At 37.1% G+C, this 21,730-nt stretch overlaps 1 protein-coding gene across 1 annotated transcript in view; it reads right to left on the reverse strand.

Annotated features, from left to right (window-relative positions):
- Window positions 1-21,730, reverse strand: part of XRN2 (5'-3' exoribonuclease 2) — a 93,999-nt gene that overhangs the window by 68,516 nt on the left and 3,753 nt on the right. Inside the window, exons 2-6 of the mRNA XM_012463437.2 lie at window positions 5,229-5,356; window positions 5,034-5,145; window positions 2,944-3,055; window positions 1,066-1,124; window positions 900-989 (exon numbers count right to left, since the gene is read on the reverse strand). Of these exons, the coding sequence (XP_012318860.2) occupies window positions 900-989; window positions 1,066-1,124; window positions 2,944-3,055; window positions 5,034-5,145; window positions 5,229-5,356 (501 nt within the window). The remainder of the gene's footprint in view (window positions 1-899; window positions 990-1,065; window positions 1,125-2,943; window positions 3,056-5,033; window positions 5,146-5,228; window positions 5,357-21,730) is intronic.

Raw genomic sequence — 21,730 nt, forward strand, 5'->3', positions numbered from 1 at the left:
TGTATACCTCTAATTGAGGTAGTTGTCTCAAACCTAAAACCTAACACTTTTAGCTTATCCCCAATTTTCTATAGGCACAAAAATCAAAAGAATTATATGTCTCAAGAAAAACTGAGATAGTGTTATGGGAAATTTTTCTGAATAAGGTGGTGTGTGTGTGTGTGTGTGTGTGTGTGTGTGTGTAAAACTGAAATAGTGTTATGGGAAAATTTTCTAAATAAGGTAAGGGTGAGTGTGTGTGTGTGTGTGTGTGTGTGCATGTGTATGTCTTCAAAACGACTTCATTGATTAACTTACTACATGGAATGGAAAAGAATGCAATGTCTGGGCCAGACCTGGCCATCAGAAAAACTGATCATTCACAAGTTCCTACTGTTTTCACTACTATGCAAGAATATCGCGCTGAACCATATGTGCCCCAAGAATAATCAATAACAGATATCTATTAAATATAATTTACCACTTCTAATTAAAAGGGAAGCCAGCTTATGGATCTAAAATTATATACAAGTTCATTTAAATATTACTTAAATATCTGGGAACACAGCCATTTAAGGCAGCCCCATAATTTACTAATCTTGCTGTATTTTGATATGTAATAACGGAAATTTCCATTTAAAAATTACTTTTCTATATATGTTTTTAAAATTATGAATCCCATTTTATGGCTTCATAGTGATATAAGAGGACAAAATTGGCTTTAAAAGAAAATTCAGTTATCTAAAACTTAACTATGCAAGGGTACCCCATCTCCAATAAACCTGGAAGCTTTTCTTTCCTCTGACAGTCAACTAACATTTTATGGGGAAGAGCAGAAAAATAAATAATGTCAGTCATATCGAAGTACAGCCTCAAATGATCACCCTAATCTTTCTGAAGTATCAAAATGTGAAACTTACTGTCAAATTTTTCCATCCAGGGTCATTATTTAAACGATCAGCTATATAATAGCGAAGGCATTTAGCAAGATTGTCCATGAATTCAGTTCCCTAAAATGACAGAAAGAAATAAATTAACCTATCATTTAAGAGTTAGCAATAGCTAGCAAAGTATGAGACTACTTACCGGTGTAATACAGTTGCTGTCAAATCTTTCTTTTATTTCTTCTGGAGGAAGAAAGCCACCTAGAGAAAAGAGGCAACGTTTTGTTCTCCCCATAAAGAGTGGGGTAAATTATTCAACATTAAGCCAGAACAACAAAAACAAAAAGTTCAAATACAAAAGAAAGTAAAGTCCTTTGCAAGGGACACCTGTGGGGGGGGGGGGAAGTAAAGTCTTGTCATCTGAGGAACAATGTTCCCCCATTAGGAAGAAAATAAGACGCCATCTCTCAAATTTAAATTATTAATATTTGAGACAGAATCTTATTCTGTCACCCACGCTGGAGTGCAGTAGTGTAATCTTGGCTCAGTGCAACCTCTGCCTTCCCAGGTTCAAGCAATTCTCCTGTCCCAGCCTCCCGAAACACTAGGTTACAGGTACCTGCCACCATGCCTAGCTAATTTTTGTGTTTTTAGTAGAGATGGGGTTTCGTCATGTTGGCCAGGCTGGTCTCAAACTCCTGACCTCCAGTGATCAGCCCTCCTCAGCCTCCCAAAGTGCTGTGATTAAGCCACCACATTCGGCCTTTTAAATTATGTTTAAAAGACTGTAAAGTAATATATGGTACACAAAAGATACTACATTGTTACATAAAAATTATAAAGTTCTACACTCTGCAAGAGGATAATACACACACACACACACACACACACACACACACACACCCCAGTTAGGGGCCATATTTTTGATAATAGTTCCTAAAATAAAGGTGCCTTAGAAAAATAAAATTTTAAATGCCAAGTTCATCATAGATTTGCAGGATAAGAAATATAATTATCAGGTAGAGGAATATAAAAATCCCATTTTTTCCCTCTATATCACTATTAGCTGCTTCTCAAGAAACAAATATATTTCATCACATCTTCAAAAAAGAAGACATTCTTAAAATCAGAAACATTGTTATAAATACAAACAATTTTTACAGTCTTAATTATAAGTTGCGGCTAAAAGAACTATATACTTGTACACTTCCAGCAAAATTAAAGTAATATAAAATTTACTGTAATTACAGGACTGAGCTGACTATATTATGTCAACTTTTTTCAACTGCAGAGTGCAATTATCTGGAGCCAAGACATTATGGCTTTTCCAGTCTATTATTCACCCTTACATAGTAGAACACCAAACAAACCACCCTGCTACAACCATACCCTAACTCACACACAGGTGTGGTAGCAGAGAACCAGTCTCAACTGGCATCAACATTCCCTGACTTGCCTTTCTGAGGCTTAGTCAATTTCTACCCACGTAGTCATCAAGAATTTTAAGGTTTTGGGAAACTGCAAAAATGACGACAACCCACCCCAACCCCTCCAAACCTGAAGGAATCCTGAGTACTGTGCCTGCTCCATCAACCTATATTAAAAGTATGCAAATGACTTGGCAACAGCCTGTAAATGTGGATCGAATCATCTTTGGCTTCCCCAGATATCCTCTGAGTTTCAAAAAGTAAGCAAGCCAAAGCGGATTTGAGGAAAATGTTTACAGAACTATAGCTTTCTGACAACTGCCACAGAGAAAAGTAGTAAAAACTACTTACTGTATTTCTATTTTACAGAGACATAAATGTTTGTTAAAGAGCTACAGTGGCCCTGAAAGGGGCTGACAATCCACACTCTTCACCAGAATTCCCTATTCCCAAGGCTCACTTTTACTGGAGAGTTTGAAAATAAACAAGCCTATTAAGCCTATTGGTGGGATTTCATGAACTACTTTTCCTCAACAGTGAATACTGGATATTCTGAGATCTTCATTAAATTTAAAGCTTATCTATTTGTAAGAAAAATAGATATTATCTATTTTTTGTAAGAAAAATTCAACTTCAAGATGCATATTCTTTACCTTTTGCCAGTATTTCTTCCCTGACTCGCTGCTTCTCAACTGCTGCTTCCATTCCTTCTTTTGATGCTCTGAACCTTCTTGAACGCTGCTGGTTCATTTTAGCACGTGGTGCCTGAAAACACATTTCACATTCCGCATGAAATATGGAATACGTGAATTTGTGAGTATTTTGGAATGTGAATATTCTAAAATATTCACAAATAAATCTGAACATTATTTTGAATCAGTTGTTCTTATAAAAGTAGTACACTAAAATGGAAGAAAGGTAATTAATGTGTCTAATAATCCTTTCATGACAGATACCAGATCCCGATAACTTAAATTTGGACCAAGAACCTAAAAGCTGAGCTCAATCAGGTCAATGAGTGCCATGTCAAATGGACAAATATCCTATGAAGCCCTAGCACTTGTACTGCAAGGCCACCCAGTCTAACACCAGTTCCCCTGGGTTAGGGTACTCCAAGAAAGCAAGCTCACTTTACTGTAAAGACCCAGAGAGCATTTGATGAGCAGTTACTACTGAACTAAGATCAGAAAGACCCTCCCTATGTCCACATTTAAAAGGAAGAATGGTCTCCAATGGGATCCACAATGTCTCACGAAAGCAACAGAAAACTATTTATCTGCAGAATCTCTGTGCACTTCTATTTCCCACAACAAGGTTTATAATTATCACTCTGTCTTTTCAATAAGGCATAGCAGTTAGAAAAGGAACAATGCTTTAACCAAAAGTTAAATCACTCTAACCAAATGTAATTTCACTAGAAAAGCCCAAATAAAGTAAACTGGATTGTAAGATTTTGGAAGTTACTCAACTGAGTTTTGAGGTTGGAAGAAACTGGAATATCCTGTTTACATCTAAACATAAGTTACCTAATATTCTCTTTAAACAGTTGCCTTTTCTGTAGAATGAGACCATCTAATACAGCCCTCTCAAGTACCAAGTTCTGTATCTACATATACATATAAACAAAAAAAAGTGTGTATAAACATGTACATGCACATATGCATATAAATGTGTACATATTTTATACTTGATGCAGCAGAAAGAGCATACTGGAGTAAAGTTAAAAATTTTCTTCAAAAAAAATTAGCTGAATATAAATTGAAATGTGCTCTAAACAAGACATATTCCTGTTCTTTTTACTCTTTACTCCATTTTAACTGCAACTCAGCAAGTTAACAGGTGGCTAAGATTTTTCACTGAGTAAAAGGAATCTCACAAAAAAATTAATCTTGGATTCCAAGTTCTCTGGATTTCCAAAATTATTCCATTAGCCACTAGGGCATACTAAAATTAAAAGAAATAATCTACCTGCACATAGCTAAATAAACTTAAGAGTTGTATCTTACCTTAATTTTCCTTACACCCCTAACAGTTTCCTGATCATTTATAAAAGGAGCTACTTGGTATTCCTATCATAGGTCAGTAACTTACTCCTCTCAAATCATTTTCATGACTACCCACTGCCTATAGGATACAATCCAAACTCCAGATGGTGGCATGTAAGGCTTTCTCAACCTTTTGCTATACTTCCCTTCTCAATTCAAAGCACCTGTAGCTGCCAAAACATGTCAGTGTGGTCAAAGGCATGAAAAGTATGTTTACCTGCCACATTTGAGAAATCTGGAAGGTCCTCCCTCCCCAAACCCTGTCCCATCGATCCACCACCACCATCCCCCTAATCTCCCAATTATTCTTCATTGTTAAAGAAATGGAACAAAAGTCACCTCTTCTCTATTTCCTAACTTCCTTAGTAGCACTGACTTCCTCTTCCCTCAACACCCTGAATGTATTATCTAGTGCTTATAATGTCTATAAATAACTAAGCTCACTCATTTATCTATGCCTCCCCCACTAAGCCAGAAGTTCAAAACCAAGGGCAGTCGCCAACATCCCCAGTATTTCACAGTACTGAGCACAAAATAAGCATACATAAAAATCTGAAAGAATGACTTAAGGATGAGGCTTTCTATCTCAAGTTCATCACTGTCAAAGTTTTTCATTATTTAGCTGACTCTCCTTCTAGACACTGGGAAGACAGCAACAACCAAATGGAGGCTTCTAAGTTAATTATTTTAGCACTTACCACTCCATCTATTGCCATGTAGAGAAGTCGTCTTGGTCTTACAATACTGAAAAGTCTGTCAATGTACTCAAAAATTGCAACCATCATTTCATCTTCATTTTTTGGTGCTGGTCTATAAGGACAAGCAAACAATGTAATATAACATAGTGTTTCCTCTGTGATTTGCTATATCAGTGACAAAAACAGGTTACGTACTTGTCTTCAGGATGAGTACAGGGATGGATGATTCCATTCATATCCAAATACAGATTATCAAACTCCACATCATTTGGATTAGGTTTACTGGCATCAACTGGAATCTTTACACCATTGCATTCTTTTGGCTATGAGGAAGTGATAATAGTAGTTTGTTCAAGTTTAAAAATGACAGATCTTAGGCTCAGTATGAACTTGTGTTTCATTACTGAACTGGAAATAAAACACTTCAAGTAACCTTTAAATTTTATAAGAAGTTATTTTATTCCTTAAAGCAAACTGAAGCAGATATTTTATCTGTAGGAGGTGGATGGCTTCTAACACAAGTTATTTTTAACAATGTAGGAGATGTTTAGAAAATTCCCAAATCATTCGGGTTGTCCAAGTGAGAGATCATGGGAGTCATCTTAAAATTCATTTCCCTCACCACCCACATCAGTTAGTCCTGTCAAAGTACCGTAAAAAAAAGCTTATCTACTTCATCATCTTTCATTCCCACAACCATGAACAAGAAATTACCATCTCTAACCTAAAAGAGCACAACAACCTTCATCTAGACTGCCCCACCTCTAGACTCTCTGTTCTTCAGCTCACTTTCTGCATTATCAGAGTTCTCTTTCTAAAACATAAAAGTGTGCATCTTAATCTTACCTAATTTTTCTAATGATTCTCACAGCAGGTGTTGACCAATGAGCCTGGACCTTTCCTAATCTTCTATCCTGCCATACTATTGTTAAGGCCCACTTACTCTCTTTTAAGTTCCTTTTGATTTCTCAATGTCTTCACATGATGCTTCTTTCAGAATGCCTTCTTCCTCCCTTGCCAACACCCACTTCCTGAAATCTTATTAATTTCCAAGGTCTAGACTCAGATCAAATGTCACTCACTTTATAATACCTTGTACATATCTTCCAAGAAATTAATTGTTCCTTCTGAATTTCTTCATAATTTTGCTTATTCACTTGTAGCATTTCCACTGTTTCACAATTAATTTGTCAATCTATCGCAGCTACACTGAGTTCTTCAAAAGGGCTTACTCACTGCCAGAGATACTCAATTAATGTTTTTGTAAATGTTACTATCTTTTTCTCTTCCAGTGCTTCAGCAAAAGATTAAGACTATGAGATCTAACTTTTATTATTAACAGTAAAAGTCACTTAAAAAATAAGTTCCCCAAACACATACAAAGCATCACTTGTAACAGCAAAAACTGTAAGCAATTTAAAAGCCTATCATGTACACAATACATCAAGGACGAACCTCAAAAACATTATGTTAAGTGAAAAAAGCCAGTCATAAAGTACCACTACTATATAATCCCAATTATATGAAAAGTCTAAAATAGACATGTTTGCAAATATAGAAAGTAGATTAATGGTTGCTTCAGGTAAAGGTGGAGAGAGGGGAGGGAGATGGGTGGCAACTGCTAATTACTTTTGAGAATAAAGACGTTCTAAAATCAGATAATAGTGATGACTGCACAACTCTGTAAATATACTAAAAACCACTGAATCATATACTTTCTGCAGGTCAATTTCATGAGATACAAATTACATCTCAACAAAGCTGTTAGAAAAAGAAATAAAAATTTTAAATCAGGCATGGTGGTATGTGCCTGTAGTCCCAGTTACTTTAGAGGCTGAGGTGGGAGGATTGCTTGAGGCCAGGAGTTCAAGGCTGCCGTGAGCTATGATCACACCACTGTACACCAGCCTGGGCAAGAGAATAAGATCTCATCTCTTAAACAAATAAACAGATCAACTTAATTAGAGGAGAGGAAAAAAGCCCATCAGGAAAAGAATAAACTTATATAACATCCATATACTTACTTGCAAGACGCAAGTGAAACTGGAAGAGCTAAAGCTAGATGGTCACAAATATACTGCCAAGCCAAAAAAACAAGAACATATACAGTATACCATTTACAGAAAGTTATGAATAGATAAGAAAGCATTCAATATTGTTCAGGGATGAATACATATGCAATGAAAGGACGGTGAAAAGCAAAGGAATGATAAACACCAACTTCAGGATACTGACTACTTTCGAGAAGGAATCAAGAGAATGCGACTGGGCTTCAAGTTGCATTTAGAATTGCAGGGAAAGAAGAACAAAAAAGATTTAAGGCAGAACAAGAAGCGATTAGACAATGCTCTGTACATATATGCTGCAAATCAAGAAAAAAGGCTTGATCAGAAGCAGTGAGTGGAATAAATGGTAAAGAAGAAAGCAGGTCAATTCTTGGGTGTGGGGGGTGAGAGTCTATAGAAAAAGATTGGACGACTCTAAAATTAAAACAAATTCTATGATGGCAAGAGGCTCTCTGCCTCTCCAACTCTATACCCCGAAGTCCATATCTACCATCATCCTGTCCAAGCGGCCACCCCACTCAGAAAAATCATCAAAACTCATTCTTTGTGCCCCCCAGGACAGTAAATATTTCACACCTGCTGGCCATATAATCTCAGCTACAACTAGTATCTGGAACATGGCTGTACTCCAATAAAACCTGACTCACAAAAACAGGACATCACTAGCAGACTAATCCCCACCCTGGTGCCTAGCGCAAGAAAAGGCACAGCTCTTCATATGGAGTATAGCTACATGAGAATTTCTACTTCCACTACCTAGAAAAAAATCAAGTGGATCCTAATTTTAAGAAAAGGGCTCCAGGTATTCCCAATAAGAAAACTGAATATATTTTCCCTCAGGCATACTGTAGACATGCCCAACACTTACTATATAACTTCAGAATTCCTTTCAACAAGAGAAAATTTTGATGCTCAACAAAGGAACTCACTCCTCAAGAACCTTGTCCAATGCTATACCAACATGTTTCCTCTTCAGTTAGAGAGAGAGCCTTAATCAAAGGACAGCTAAAAGGAGAGCCACTCTGAACCCTAAAACCAGTGTATTTCAAGTAATGATTTTTAATTATTTTTTGGATTCCACAGGTAACAGACTGAGCACACACTGCAGTCTTCTGTTTCTACCCCAAGACCACATGAAAGACCAAACAAACAAACAAATCTACTGTATAACTATGATGGAAAACCACAAGCAGAACTTCTGTGGCTGAGAAGTGATGAGGGATGGCTCAAATATGGGGAAGCAATAGCCCTAAGTGAAGATGAGTGCAGTACCTCCAACATGTGAGAAGAGATACGCTGCCAACGGTGGGCTAACACAAGAGGGCTCCAGGCCCAGAGAGGAGACTCAAGGGACAGCTTCAGGATGATCCATCACCACCAGTCACAGGAACAGCCAGGTGGGCCAACTCCTGCCCTCTCCTCTCCCTCCATCCACCCAGGTTCCATGTGAGCCAGGCAACTTGAGAAAGGAGCTCCCAGACAATGTGAGAGCTTGGGTTAGAAAGGCAGTGCAGTGCCCTGGCTGAGTAGCAATTCCCAGGAAGGAACAGAGAGCACTGGCAGTCAAGGTCGCTCTGCCTAGCAGGAAGCCTGCTCCTTTGTGACATCATGGATAAAGGAGGGGATATATCTATTCCAAATAGGCAGTTGGGATTTCATTCTATTTGTTGCATGACAATGCCAAGAAATCAAGATAAAGTATTTAAAGATGTAAATATAACATAAATATACAAAGTGATGTCTGTATAAAAATACATTACGCAGGTTTTGAAGTAAATGGCTAAAATGAATTTCATGCCAACCTACTGTTCCAGTCAACCTTATAAGGAGAAACCACTACCAATAGCTCAGTAGATGCATTATTTTGTTTAAACCTACTAAAGATTTATTTAACAGCAGCATTAGAAAAACCATGAAATCATGTCTGACGTTTCAGGGCAAGAGCAGTATCCCACTGATGGAAGTCATATGCCAAACCATACAACCCGGTTTTAGATTTCCCTTAAAGCAGCTTGGAACTATGAAAAGAAATTCAAAACATGGGTGATACTTTAGACATTAATGGCCAAAGGGCTAATGAAAAATTTAAATTACAGTATTTTGCTTAAAAATTCAACCTATAAGATATTTTAACGCTGTGGGTGATTAGTATTTTTTCAAGTTGTACATGTGTTAGATCTTCATTTTTATACAGTTATTATATGATGTTAGTGAATGAGGAGTAATAATTACCGCTAATATTTATGGAGCACTTAACGTGATAAGCACTGTTACAAGGGTTTTTACTCATGGATTATTCCATTCTATCCTCACAACAACCTTGTGAGGTCTGGAGTATCCCACTTAGAATTGTGAACACAAATGCTTAGAGAGGTTAAGTGGCTTTTCCAAAGTCACACTACTGCCAGGTTCAGGAATTAGGATTTAAAACCATGACTCAGAGCTGGTACCCTAATAAGTATGTTAGACAAATTAATTGTTAATTTCACTAGATTGAAAGTGATGTGTGCTGAGGTCTATAGCAAGTACTACAGAGGATACAAAATAGGCAAGGTGTGTGAAATTGATTATCATTGCCTACATAAAATCTTATTAGATTTGCAAAAGAAAGCACAAAGGAGAAACAGAGGAATAAAAATGACATGAGACACACAGAAAACAAAAAGTAAAATGTAACTCCAACTATATCAATAATTACATTAAAATGTGAATGGATCAAACAATCCAACAAAAAGGTAGCTTGTCAAAGTGGATTTTAAAAGCATGACCCAATTATGTGTTATCTACAGGAGATACACCTGAGATTCAAAGACCCAACAGAGTAAAAGTAAATGGATGAGAAAAGATAATCATGCAGACAGCAACCACAGAAAGCTGGAGTGGCTATACTGATATCAGATAAAACAGACTAAACAAACAAAAAATGATACTGAAGGTAAAGAGGGTCATTTTACAATGATAAAAAGTAAATCCATCAAGAAAAAGATGTAATAGTTAAAAATACAGACACACCTAATAATAGAAGACCAAAATACAGAAAACAGGACGAGGCAATTCAACAATGACAACTGGAGACATCAATACGCCACCTTCAATAATAGAACAAAACAGAAGATCAATATAAAAGTGGAAGACTTGAACAACACTATCAACGGAGATCTAACAGATGTTTACAACACAATCCACCTAACAATAGAATATACATTCTCAAGTGCACATGAAATATGCTCTCAAAAAATTTAAAAGCATAGAAATAATACAAAGTACATTCTCTGACCACAACAAAATAAAATTAGAAACCAGTAAGAGAAAAAAATTGGCAAATTCACAATTATGTGGAAATTAAATAACACAGTCCTAAATAACCAAGGGGTCTAGGAAGAAATCAAAAGGGAAATCAGAAAATACTTTGGGATCAATACAAATAAAGACACAATATATGACATATTACAGAATACATATAAAGCAGTGTTCAGATGGAAATTATAGGTGCAAATGCTTAGATTAAGAAGTATCTCTTCAGAAGTATTTGGCTTTGAAAAAAATTAGTTAAAAAAAAATCTCAAATCAATTTACCTAACTTTCCACCTTAAGACCCCAAAAGAAAGTAAACTAAACCTAAAGCAAGCAGAAAGAACGAAATAAAACATTAGAGCAGAAATTAACAAAATGAGAATAGAAAAACAATAGAGAAAAATCAATGAAACCAATAAAGCTAATTCTTCAAAAAGATCAACAAAACCGACAAACCTTCAGCTAGGTGGATGAAAGGGAAAAGACTCAAGTTACTAGAATCAGAGACGACAGACAGGACACTACTGCCAACTTATAGAAACAGAAGGATTATAAAGAAATACTATGAATAATCATCTACCAACAAATTAAACAACTTAGATGAAATGGACAGATTACTAGAAAGACACAAACTACCAAAAATGATTCAAGAAGGATAATCTGAATAAACCTGTAACAAGTTAAAAAGATTAAATCAGTAATCCAAAAACTACCCACAAAGAAAAGTTCAAGCCTAAATGGCTTCACTGCTGAATTACACCAGACATTCAAAAGAATAATTTAGTATGAATTCTTCATGAACTCTTCCCAATACATTTTATTGGGTCAGTATGACCAATACCAAGACCACACAAAAACATAAAAGAAAAAAATGCAGACCAGCATCTCTTATGAGCATGGATGCAAAAATCCTCAACAAAATACAGTCAGTACTCCGTATGTGTCAATTCTACATCTGCAGAATAGACCAATCATGGATCAAAAATATTCAGGAAAAAAAATGGACAGTTGTGTCGGTACTAAACATGTGCAGACCTTTTCTTGTCATTATTTCCCAAATGATACAGCATAACAACTATTCACATGGCATTTACATTGTACCAGGTATTTAAATAACCTAGAGATGATTTAAAATATACAAGAAGATGTGCATAGATTATATACAAATACTACATTATATAACAGAGATTTGAGCCTCCGTTGATTCTGGCATCCACAGGAGGTCCTGGAACCAATCCCTCACAGATACTGAGAGATGAATGGATGAGCAAACAGAAGCCAGCAATATATTTTTAAAAATTATACACTATGACCAAGTAGGATTTATCCTAGAAATTCAAAGTTGCTTGAATATCCAAAAACCAATCAATGCAACACATCATATTAACAGATTGCAAAGCAAAATGGCATTATCATCTTAGTACACACAGAAAAAGCATTTGAAAAATCCAACACTCATGATTTAAAAAAATACTCAAGTAGAAACAGAAGGGAAATTCTCAACATAAAAGGCATCTGCAAAAACAAAAGCAAAACCCAACAGTTAACATCATACTTGGTGGTTAAAGCTTGAAAGCTTTCCCTCTTAAAATTAGGAATAAGACAAAGATGTCTGCTCTTGCCACTTCTATTCTGGTGGTTCCAGCCAGCGCAATTAGGCAAGAAAAAGAAAACTTATTAGTATAGAAAGAAAGACGAAAAGAAAGAAAGACAGAAAGACAGAAAAGAAAGGAAGGAAGGAAGGAAGGAAGGAAAGGAAAGGAAAGGAAAGAAAGACAGACAAAGACAGAAAGAGAGAAAGAGAAAGAAAGAAATTAAACTATATTTGCACATGACGTGGTTTTGTATATAGAAAATACTAAGGAATTCACTAGAAAATTATTAGAATATATGACTTCAGCAAGATTACAGGATACAAAATCAATATATAAAAATCAATTGAATTTCTATACACTTGCAATGAATATTCCAAAAATAAAATTAAAACATTCTACCCACAATAGTATCCAAAACTAGGGCTAAATCTAACAAATATATGCAAAATTTGTATTTTGAAAACTACAAAACATTGTTGACAAAAATGAAAATAGCTCTAAATAAATAGAAAGCAAGCCATATTCATAGAACAGAAGACTCAACATTAAGATGACAATACTCCCCAAACTGACTGACTAATTCAATGCAATCTGTACCAGAATCCCAGCTGACTTATTTGTAGAATCTGACAAGCTGTTTCTAAAATTTCATATAAAATTGCAAGGCACCCATAATAGCCAAAATAATCCTGGAAAAGAATAAAGTAGAATTCATACTCTATTTCCTGATTTCAAAACTTACTACAAAGCAACAGTAATCAAGACTGTGTGGTACTGGCACAAAGATAAACATTTAGATCAATGGAATGGAATTGAGTCCAGAAATAAATTCACGTAGCTATTATTAGCTGATTTTTGACAAGGTGTCAAGATCACTTAATGGGGAAAAAAACAACAAATGGCGTAGAACAACCGGAGACCCAATGGAAGAAAGCAAAGCTGCACAATTACTTCACACTTAAACTCAACTCAACTCAACTCATGCACCTACATTTAAGAGCTAAAACTATAAAACTCTTTGGAAAAACAAGTGTAAATCTTTGTGACCTTGAATTTGGCAATGGAATTCTTAGATATGCCACCAAAAGCACAAACGGTAAAAGAAAAAAAAAACAGATGAACTGCACTTCATCATCAAAATTTTAAACTTTTTTTTTTTTTTTTTTTTTTGAGATGGAGTTTTGCTGCCCAGGCTGAAGAGCAATGGTACAATCTCAGCTCACTGCAACCTCTGCCTCCCAGGTTCAGGCAATTCTCCTGTCTCAGTCTCCCGAGCAGCTGGGATTACAGGTGCCCACCACCACGCCCAGCTAATTTTTTGTATTTTTAGTAGAGACAGGGTTTCACCAGGTTGGCCCGGCTGGTCTTGAACTCCTCTTCTCAAGTGATCTGCCTGCCTCAGCCTCCCAAAGTGCTGGGATTACAAGCGTGAGCCACCAAGCCCGACCACAATTTTAAACTTTTATTCTTCAAAGGACATCATCAAGAAAGTGGAAAGACAATCCACAGAATGTGGGAAAATATTTGCAAATCATTTATTTCATAAGGGACTTATATTCAGAACATATTTTTAAAAACTCTTATAATTCAGTAATAGGAAAACTCAATTTTAAAAGGGCACAGAGGCCAGGCATGGTCGCTCATGCCTGTAATCCCAACACTTTGGGAGGCTGAGGCAGGTAGATCATCTGAGCTCACAAGTTCAAGACCAGCCTGGGCAATATGGCAAAACCCCATCTCTACCCAAAATACAAAATGTTAGCCAGGCATGGTGGTACCTGCCTATAGTCTCAGCTACTCAGGAGGCTGAGGTGGGAGGATAACTTGACCCTGGGAGATGGAGGTTGCGGTGAGCCAACACTGTGCCACTGCACTCCAGCCTGGGTAACAACAGTGAGACCCCATCTCAACAAAAGGGGGGAGAAGAGACAAAGAACGTAAATAGACATTTCTCCAAAAGATACACAAATGGCCAGTAAGCACATGACAAGATGCTCAACATCACAGTCATCAGGAAAATGCAAATCAAAACCACAGGAGATATCACATCACACACCACCAAAATGGCTAAAGCCAAGTCAGATAACAAGTGTTAGCAAGTGTGCGATAGCTCTTTGGCTGGCTTTGGACTAATTCAGTTCTCTTCCTTTTTTTGCTTATAGTTCTCAAAAGTGACTGTAGAATGTGGTAGGAATGCAATACCCTGAAATAGGGAAGAACTGCCTGAAAACGTCCAGCCTTGCTCCTCTCTCTTCCAGAAATGTAACATCGTGAGTGAGGGCACAACTGCCCAGGACAAGATGGGCTTTGTTCCTTTCACCCCCTGGAAGCAGGAAGTTTTTCAAAGATTAGCCCAACGTATCACATGAACCCTGAGGTGTATAACCCAGAGTGGGCTGCCTTTTGTGCTTCCTCAGCTGCCATGCAAGTGCAGCACTTGTAGCACTATCTGCCCTGGGCATCTTTCCTGAGCCATGGGGGACTCCTTCAGAATCAATCAATCCTAGGTTTCTGTTGTCCTTTACTGTCTATTTGTAAATAATAAACCCTATTCATGTAACATTGTATATGGATGTCCTTGTCTTACCAGACTCAGAGAAGTTGGTAAGCAGCACACAGTAAACCTGCTTCACAACAAAAATGTGGAAAAATTGGAACCCTCCTCATACACTACTGGTAGGAATATAAAACAGTGCAATCACTTGAGGTTAGGAGTTCAAGACCAGTAGGTAACACAGGGAAATCCCATCACTTAAAAAAAAAAAAAAAGATTAGCCAAGCATGGTGACACATGCCTACAGTCCTAGCCATTTGGGAGACTGAGGCAAGAGAATCACTTGAACCCAGGAGTTCAAGGCTGCAGTGAGCTACGATCACACCATTGTACTCCAGCCTGGGCAACAGATCAAGAACTTGTCTCAAATAAATAATATAGTGAAGCAAATGTGGGAAAGCAGCTGGTAGTTCTTCAAATGATTGAACCATATAATCCAGCAACTCTACCCCTAGGTATATACCGAGAAAAATGAGAACATATCCACAGAGAAACATTTACATTAATGTTTAAAACAGCATTATTCATAATAGTCAAAAGATGGAAACAGTTCAAATGTTCATCAACAGACAAATGGATGAACAAAATGTGGTATATCCACACAATGGCACATTACTTGGCCATAAGCAAATAATAAAGTACTGATACATGTTACAACATGGGTGAATTTTGAAAACATAATGCTAAGTGAAAGAAGCTAGCCAGAAGTAACCATATACTACAGACTCTTCGCATGTGAAAGTCCAGACTTGGAATATCTATACAGATACAGATTAGTGGTTGCTTAAAGCTGGGAGAAAAGGGGACAGCAGATAGACGAACAATAGCTAAAGGGTACAAGTTTCCTTTCAAGGTGATTAAAATGTTATAAAATTGACTGTGGTGATGGATGTACACATCTGTAAATATGCCAAAAATCACTGAGTTGTACACTTTAAACAGGTGAATTTTATTGTATATAAATCATCTCAACAAAGCTGTTTAAAGAATGTGGTAACCAGCTCCAAAAAATGATCATATTGGAGAAAATAGAATGTACGGTCAAGAATAAATTTTTTTCTCCCTTCCCTCAGAGTGATGCCTGTCACAAAAGAATACTCAATGAAATAGAAGGAAGACAGAAAAGAGGCAGTGGAGGAAACCTGGATTTCATTACATGAAAACAGTAAGACCATAACTATACACTACAATGCAGTGTTACCAAGAGTTAGACTCAAAAACATCTCTGCCTTTACTTGGACACATAAACTACTAAAAATTAATTTACCAAATAAAATTCTGAAATCAGATTTTCTGAATAGATGCCATTTAGCAAATGCTTCTGTTCCAGGAATGTAAATGGTATGAATACATCTAATCCACACAACCACCCTCTGTGATACATACATAGCTAATCTTCATTATTCATGAATCCCATATTTGCAAATATGTCTACTCATTGAAACTTATTTTTAACTCCAAAATTAATAATCATGTCAATTTCGCAGTCATTTGTGGACATGCGCAGATCAACGAAAAATTGAGTCACCCAACACACACATTCCCAGCTGATAACAAACGAGGATACACAAGGAGGTCTGCATGAGCCAAGCAGTTAAAGTGTACAAAGTGAAGAAGCTGATGACTGAATCAGTAAAGAGTACTTAATAAGGGAGCAAAGAAAATAAAATGAAATCGTAAGAAACAACCCAAAAGAAGGCATAAGACTTAAGAAATGTAAACAATGAACAGATGAGACAGAAAACAAATAGTAAGATGACAGATTTGAATCTAACCATATCAATAATCTTTTTTTTTTTTTTTGAGACAGAGGGTAAGAAATGGGAAAGTTCTTCTTCAAAGTTTCTATCTTAGACTACATTATAAGGAGTTATGATCTCTTGCTCTATGGTCATTATCCACTATTAGCATAAACATATACCCATGTATATATATTCTCTAAATCAGCTACGTCTTAAATCAACTACCTTGACTCAATCCAGCATATCTGAACAGAACTGGGCAAGCTCCAAACCCTGATGCATGCCATTCCTTATCTGGAAACCCTCCTGACCTTCTCCTGACTAGCTTCCTCTTCTTCTTCATCTTCTTTCGCCTTGTCTATCCAGGAAATTTCCAAGTTTTTAGCCAATTGGGTGAAGCATAGAATATGAGGTCCCTTCCAGCCAATGAAAACTGAACACAGCAGTAGGGCAATTGCATCAGGTTATGAAAGTTATAAATATCCCTGCCTCCTTTGTTCAGGTGTGCTTTTGTGGCAAGGCTGCCAGCCAGTTGCACCCTTCCTGCAGGAAGTAAACTAGCCTTGCTGAGTAATCCATTGTCTCGGTGTCAACTTTTCCAGACGTTATAAACCCATTTCCAACACAATGCCTCGCTCTTTTGACCAGGCTGGAGTACAGTAGTGTGATCTCAGCTCATTGCAACCTCTGTTTCCTGGGTTTAAGCGATTCTTGTGCCTCAGCCTCCTGAGTAGCTGGGATTACAGGTGTGTGCCAACACGCCCAGCTAATTCTTTTTTTGTTATTTTTTTTAGTAGAGATGGGGTTCTGCCATGTTGTCCGGGCCGCTCTTGAACTCCTGGCCTCAAGTGATCCATCTTCCAAGGGCTAGGATTACAGGTGTGAGCCAACGTGCCTGGCCATGAATAATCATTTTAAATATAAATGTTCTAAATGGCCCAATTACAAAGCAGACTAGAAAAACAGTTTAGTGGTTCCTCAAAATGCTAAACGAAGAATTACTGCATGATCCGATGATTCCACTCATAGGTACATACTCAAAAAAAAATTGAAAGCAGGGACTAAAAAAGACACTTGTACACCAATGTGTAAAGTAGTGTTATTCACAATAGCCTAAAAGTAGAACTAAACAAAGTGTCCAGAGTGTGACATATGCATACAATGGGAGTATCATTGAGCTTTAAAAAGGAATGAAATTCTGAGACACACAACATGGACAAGCCTTGAAAAGGCTATGCTAACAGAAATAAGCCAGACACAAAAGGAAAAATATTATTATTTCATTTACATAAGGTAACTAGAATATGCAAATTTATAAAGATAGAAGGGGGGACAAGGAGTTACTGTTTAACGAGTAGAGTTTCTGTTTCGGATAATAAAATTGTTTTGGAAATGAACAGTGGTGACAGTGGCACAACAATGTGAGACATACTTGGTTCCACTGAATTGTACACTTACAAACAGTCAAAATGGTAATTTTATGTTATGTAGGTTTTACCCCAAATAAAAGGGGGGAGAGATTCTCAAACTGTATTAAAAAGCAAGAAACTGTATAAAAAAGCAAGACCCAACTGTCATGTTACCTACAAAAACGTCCACTTAAACATAGAGATGAAAACAGGCTAAGATAAAGGGATAGAAAAAAATATACCATGCTTGGCGCGTGCCTGTAATTCCAGCTACTCAGGAGGCTGAGGCAGGAGAATTGCCTGAACCCAGGAGGCGGAGGTTGCGGTGAGCCGAGATCGTGCCATTGCGCTCTAGCCTGGGTAACAAGAGCGATACTCCGTCTCAAAAAAAAAAAAAAAAAAAAAATGCACCATGCTGACACTAGCCAAAATAACTGGCTGTATTAATGACAAATAAAACAGATTTCTAAGCAAAGACTATTAACCAAGAATAATGAAGGTCATTTCATAAAGATAAGTGTATTATATTCATCAAAAAACTAGAACAACGTTAAGCATTTTCGTACCTAATAAAAGAGCTTCAAAATACAAGGAGCAAAAAACAATATAACTGAAAGGAGAAACAGAAAACCCAAAAATTAGAGTCAAAATTTCACAGCAGCAGAAAATATATCCTTTTCAAATATATAAAACATTTATGGAGACCATATTCTGAACTAGTCTGATAAAGTTTGACAGAACTCAAATTATGTGATGATCTCTGATAAGGGAATTAAATTAAAAATCACTAACAGAAAAAAATACCTGGAAAATCTCCCATGTGTGTGAAAACTAAGGAACACTCTTAAATAACCACTGGGCCAAAGGGTGTTTTAGAATATATTTTTAAATGAATGAATACATAACATGTCAATATTTGTGGCACACTATTTAAACAATATCTACAAAGCAATTTATGGCACTCAAGATCAGAGAAGAAATGTCTCAAAACAATGACCTCAGCTTCTACCTTAATAAACAAGGAAGAGAAAAACAAGTTAAACCCAAAGTAAGCATAGCAAAGAAATAAATATAAGCGCAGAATCGAAGAAATAGAAAACAGAAAAACAAAAGAGAAAATTAATGAAACCAAAAGCTAGTTATCTGAGAACAATCTAGCCAGGCTGATAATGGGACAAAAGAAAAAGGGTAGAGTTACAAGTATCAGGAATGAAAGAGGTAACTAACATCACTACATATTCTAACAATTTCAAAAGGATAGTAAGTTAATTGTGAGGAAGAAAAAAGAAAGAAGTAAAAGCAGGATTGAAAACATTTTAATAACAAAAAACAAGGATAGTAAGAAAATACTATCAACAACTTTATGTCAGCCAATTTGACTACTTAGAATCAGGGGTGTCCAATCTTTTGGCTTCCCTGGGCCACTCTGGAAGAATTGTCTTGGGCCACTAATACAAATGATAGTTGATGAGCTAAAAAAAATAAGAGGTCTGTGCATAAATCTCATGATGTTTTAAGAAAGCTGACAAATTTGTGTTGGGCCGCATCCAAAGCATCCTGGGCTGCACGCAGCTCGCAGGCCACAGGTTGTACAAGCTTGACTTAGAGCAAATGGACAAAATCTGTGAAAGATACAAACTACAAAAGCTCATTAAAAAAAAAAAAAAAAAAAAAGAGGTAACCTCAATAGTTCTAGATCTACTAAAGAAACTTAATTTGCAACTGAAAGCCTTCCCATAAAACTTCAAGTCCAGATGGTTTCACTGGTAAATTCTATCAAATATTTTAGGAAGAAACAATACTAACTCTACACAAACTCTTCCAGAAAACTGAAGGAACTCAATTTGAGGCCAACATTATTCTGACATCTAAACTAGACATTACAAGAATGCTACAAATATCTTTTGTGAAGAGAGACATAAAAATTCTCAAGAAAACTTTAGCAAACTGGATTCAACAGTATATAAAAATAATACATGACCAACTGGGATTTATCCAAGGAATGCAGGGTGGGTTTAGCATTTAAAGACCGATAATTCACCATATGATTACACCAAAAAATGGAAACCACAGAATGAACTAAAACTATAAAACTCTAAAACACAGGAGACCTTGGCTTTGACAAAGGATTTCTTAAATACAAAACGCAGAAATATAAAGAGAAAAAAATTAATAAATCAGACTTTATTAAAATTTTTAAATGTTTGCTCTCAAGACATGTTAAGAAGTAAAAAGACAAGCCACAGATTAAAAGAAAATATTTGCAAAAGCTGTATCAAAGTAAGGACTTCTATCTAGTATATGTAACAAATGTTACATTTAAGTAAGACAAGTGAAGGTAACAATGGGCAAAAGATCTGAACAGATGCTTCACCTCACATGTGATGATATACAAAAGGCAAATAAGCACCTGAGGGAAATGCAAGTTAAAACTACAATACGATAACAAACAGTACAATGAAATACCTAAAACTAAAAGGACCAACTTATATCAAGTGTTGGTGAGGAAGCTGAGCAACTGGAACCCTGATATGCTGCTGATGCCAATGTAAAATACGACAATGGGTGAATTTCAAAATAATTATGCTGAATGAAAGTAACTAAGGCAAAAAAAAAAAATGAGTATTTACTATATAATCTCCTTTATAAAATTATAGAAAATGAAAACTTTAATCTATAGAGTCAGAAAGCAAATCAGTGGTTGACAAAAGACAGGTGGCAGAGAGGGATGGTAGAGAGGACTACAAAAGGGCAGAAGGAATGTTTTAGAGGTGATCTTCACTGTCTTGGTTGTGCTGGTTTCACGAATGTCTGCATTGTATTAAATTGTACACTTTAAGCCCAGGAGTTTGAGGCTGTAGTGAGCCGTGACTGCACACTACATTCCAGCCTGGTGGCAGAGCAAGATGCCACCTCTAAAAAAAGTTTTTTAAAAAAACTGTACACTTTAATTACCTGCAGTTTATTCTATGTCAAGTATACCTCAACAAAGCTGCAAAAAGGCCAATTGTTGGGGGAGGGGAAGGGAAAGCCAGAGAATGAGAGAGAAAAATAAAAATACATGTGTCGGCAGGACACTGGGGCTCACGCTTGTAATCCCAGTACTTTGGGAGGTTCAGGTGGGCGGATCACAAGGTCAAGAGATCCGAGACCACCCTGGCTAACAGACTGAAACCGCTGTAGGGCTGTTGGGCCCCACAGGGTTGTGCGGTGTCCCTTAAGCTGTGCTGAAGTGCAGGATTTGAGAAGTAAAGAGACAGGACACTGAAGAACTGGTGAAGAGCATCTGGACTTGGGGGACCACGCCACGTATGAGTGCAGACAGGTGAGGCCCCGAACGCACAGAAGTGTCTGTATTTATTAGGTACAGGCGGTAGGAAGGGTTTTAAGTGAGGTTATCATCTATAGGCTTAGTAATAGGGCATACATAATCACGTGAGTCACAAGCAAGGGGGCCAACCCATTATGTCGCCTGGGCAGAGAGGGGGGCCATGCTATGCACAACAGTAAAGGGTCATGTACAAAAAAGGGGTCCACCCCCATTAGGTCACCAAGGCAAGGAGGTGGGCTGTGTGCAACAGGTATCGTGCGTAACACTTTTTATCTGGGGGCTGGAGACTTCAAAGGATTTCTAATAGAAGGATACTGTAAGCCAATGCAGTGGGAGCTGACAGACCTGTGCTCTTAAGATATTTATGGGAGGATGATTTGAGCTAGCACAGAAGCAAGAAAAGAATGACAGGGTGTATAGCCACTGTGACTGGGCACACCAGAGGGGTTCTTCTACCTCGGTTATTTTCAGGATCTCAGGCCTGAGGTCTACTTTCCACAGGAACTGGATGCAAGGTACTACAACTCCTTTATCAGGAGGAGAGGCTCTTGCTCCAAGCCTGCCATACAGCATATGCCCTTTCAGGCAGGACGCCACCGCCTGGGTCTTTGGTTCTTGTCCTGGTCTGGCTGTTTTCCCATGTATTGCTTCTATTCTGTGACTGCTCTAGGCATTCCTCCTACTACAACCTACTATATGGTTATAC

The sequence above is a fragment of the Aotus nancymaae genome, unplaced genomic scaffold (assembly GCF_030222135.1).
Source record: "Aotus nancymaae isolate 86718 unplaced genomic scaffold, 86718_ANA_hifiasm-v0.15.2.pri h1tg000001l, whole genome shotgun sequence".
Taxonomy (NCBI): Eukaryota; Metazoa; Chordata; class Mammalia; order Primates; family Aotidae; genus Aotus; species Aotus nancymaae.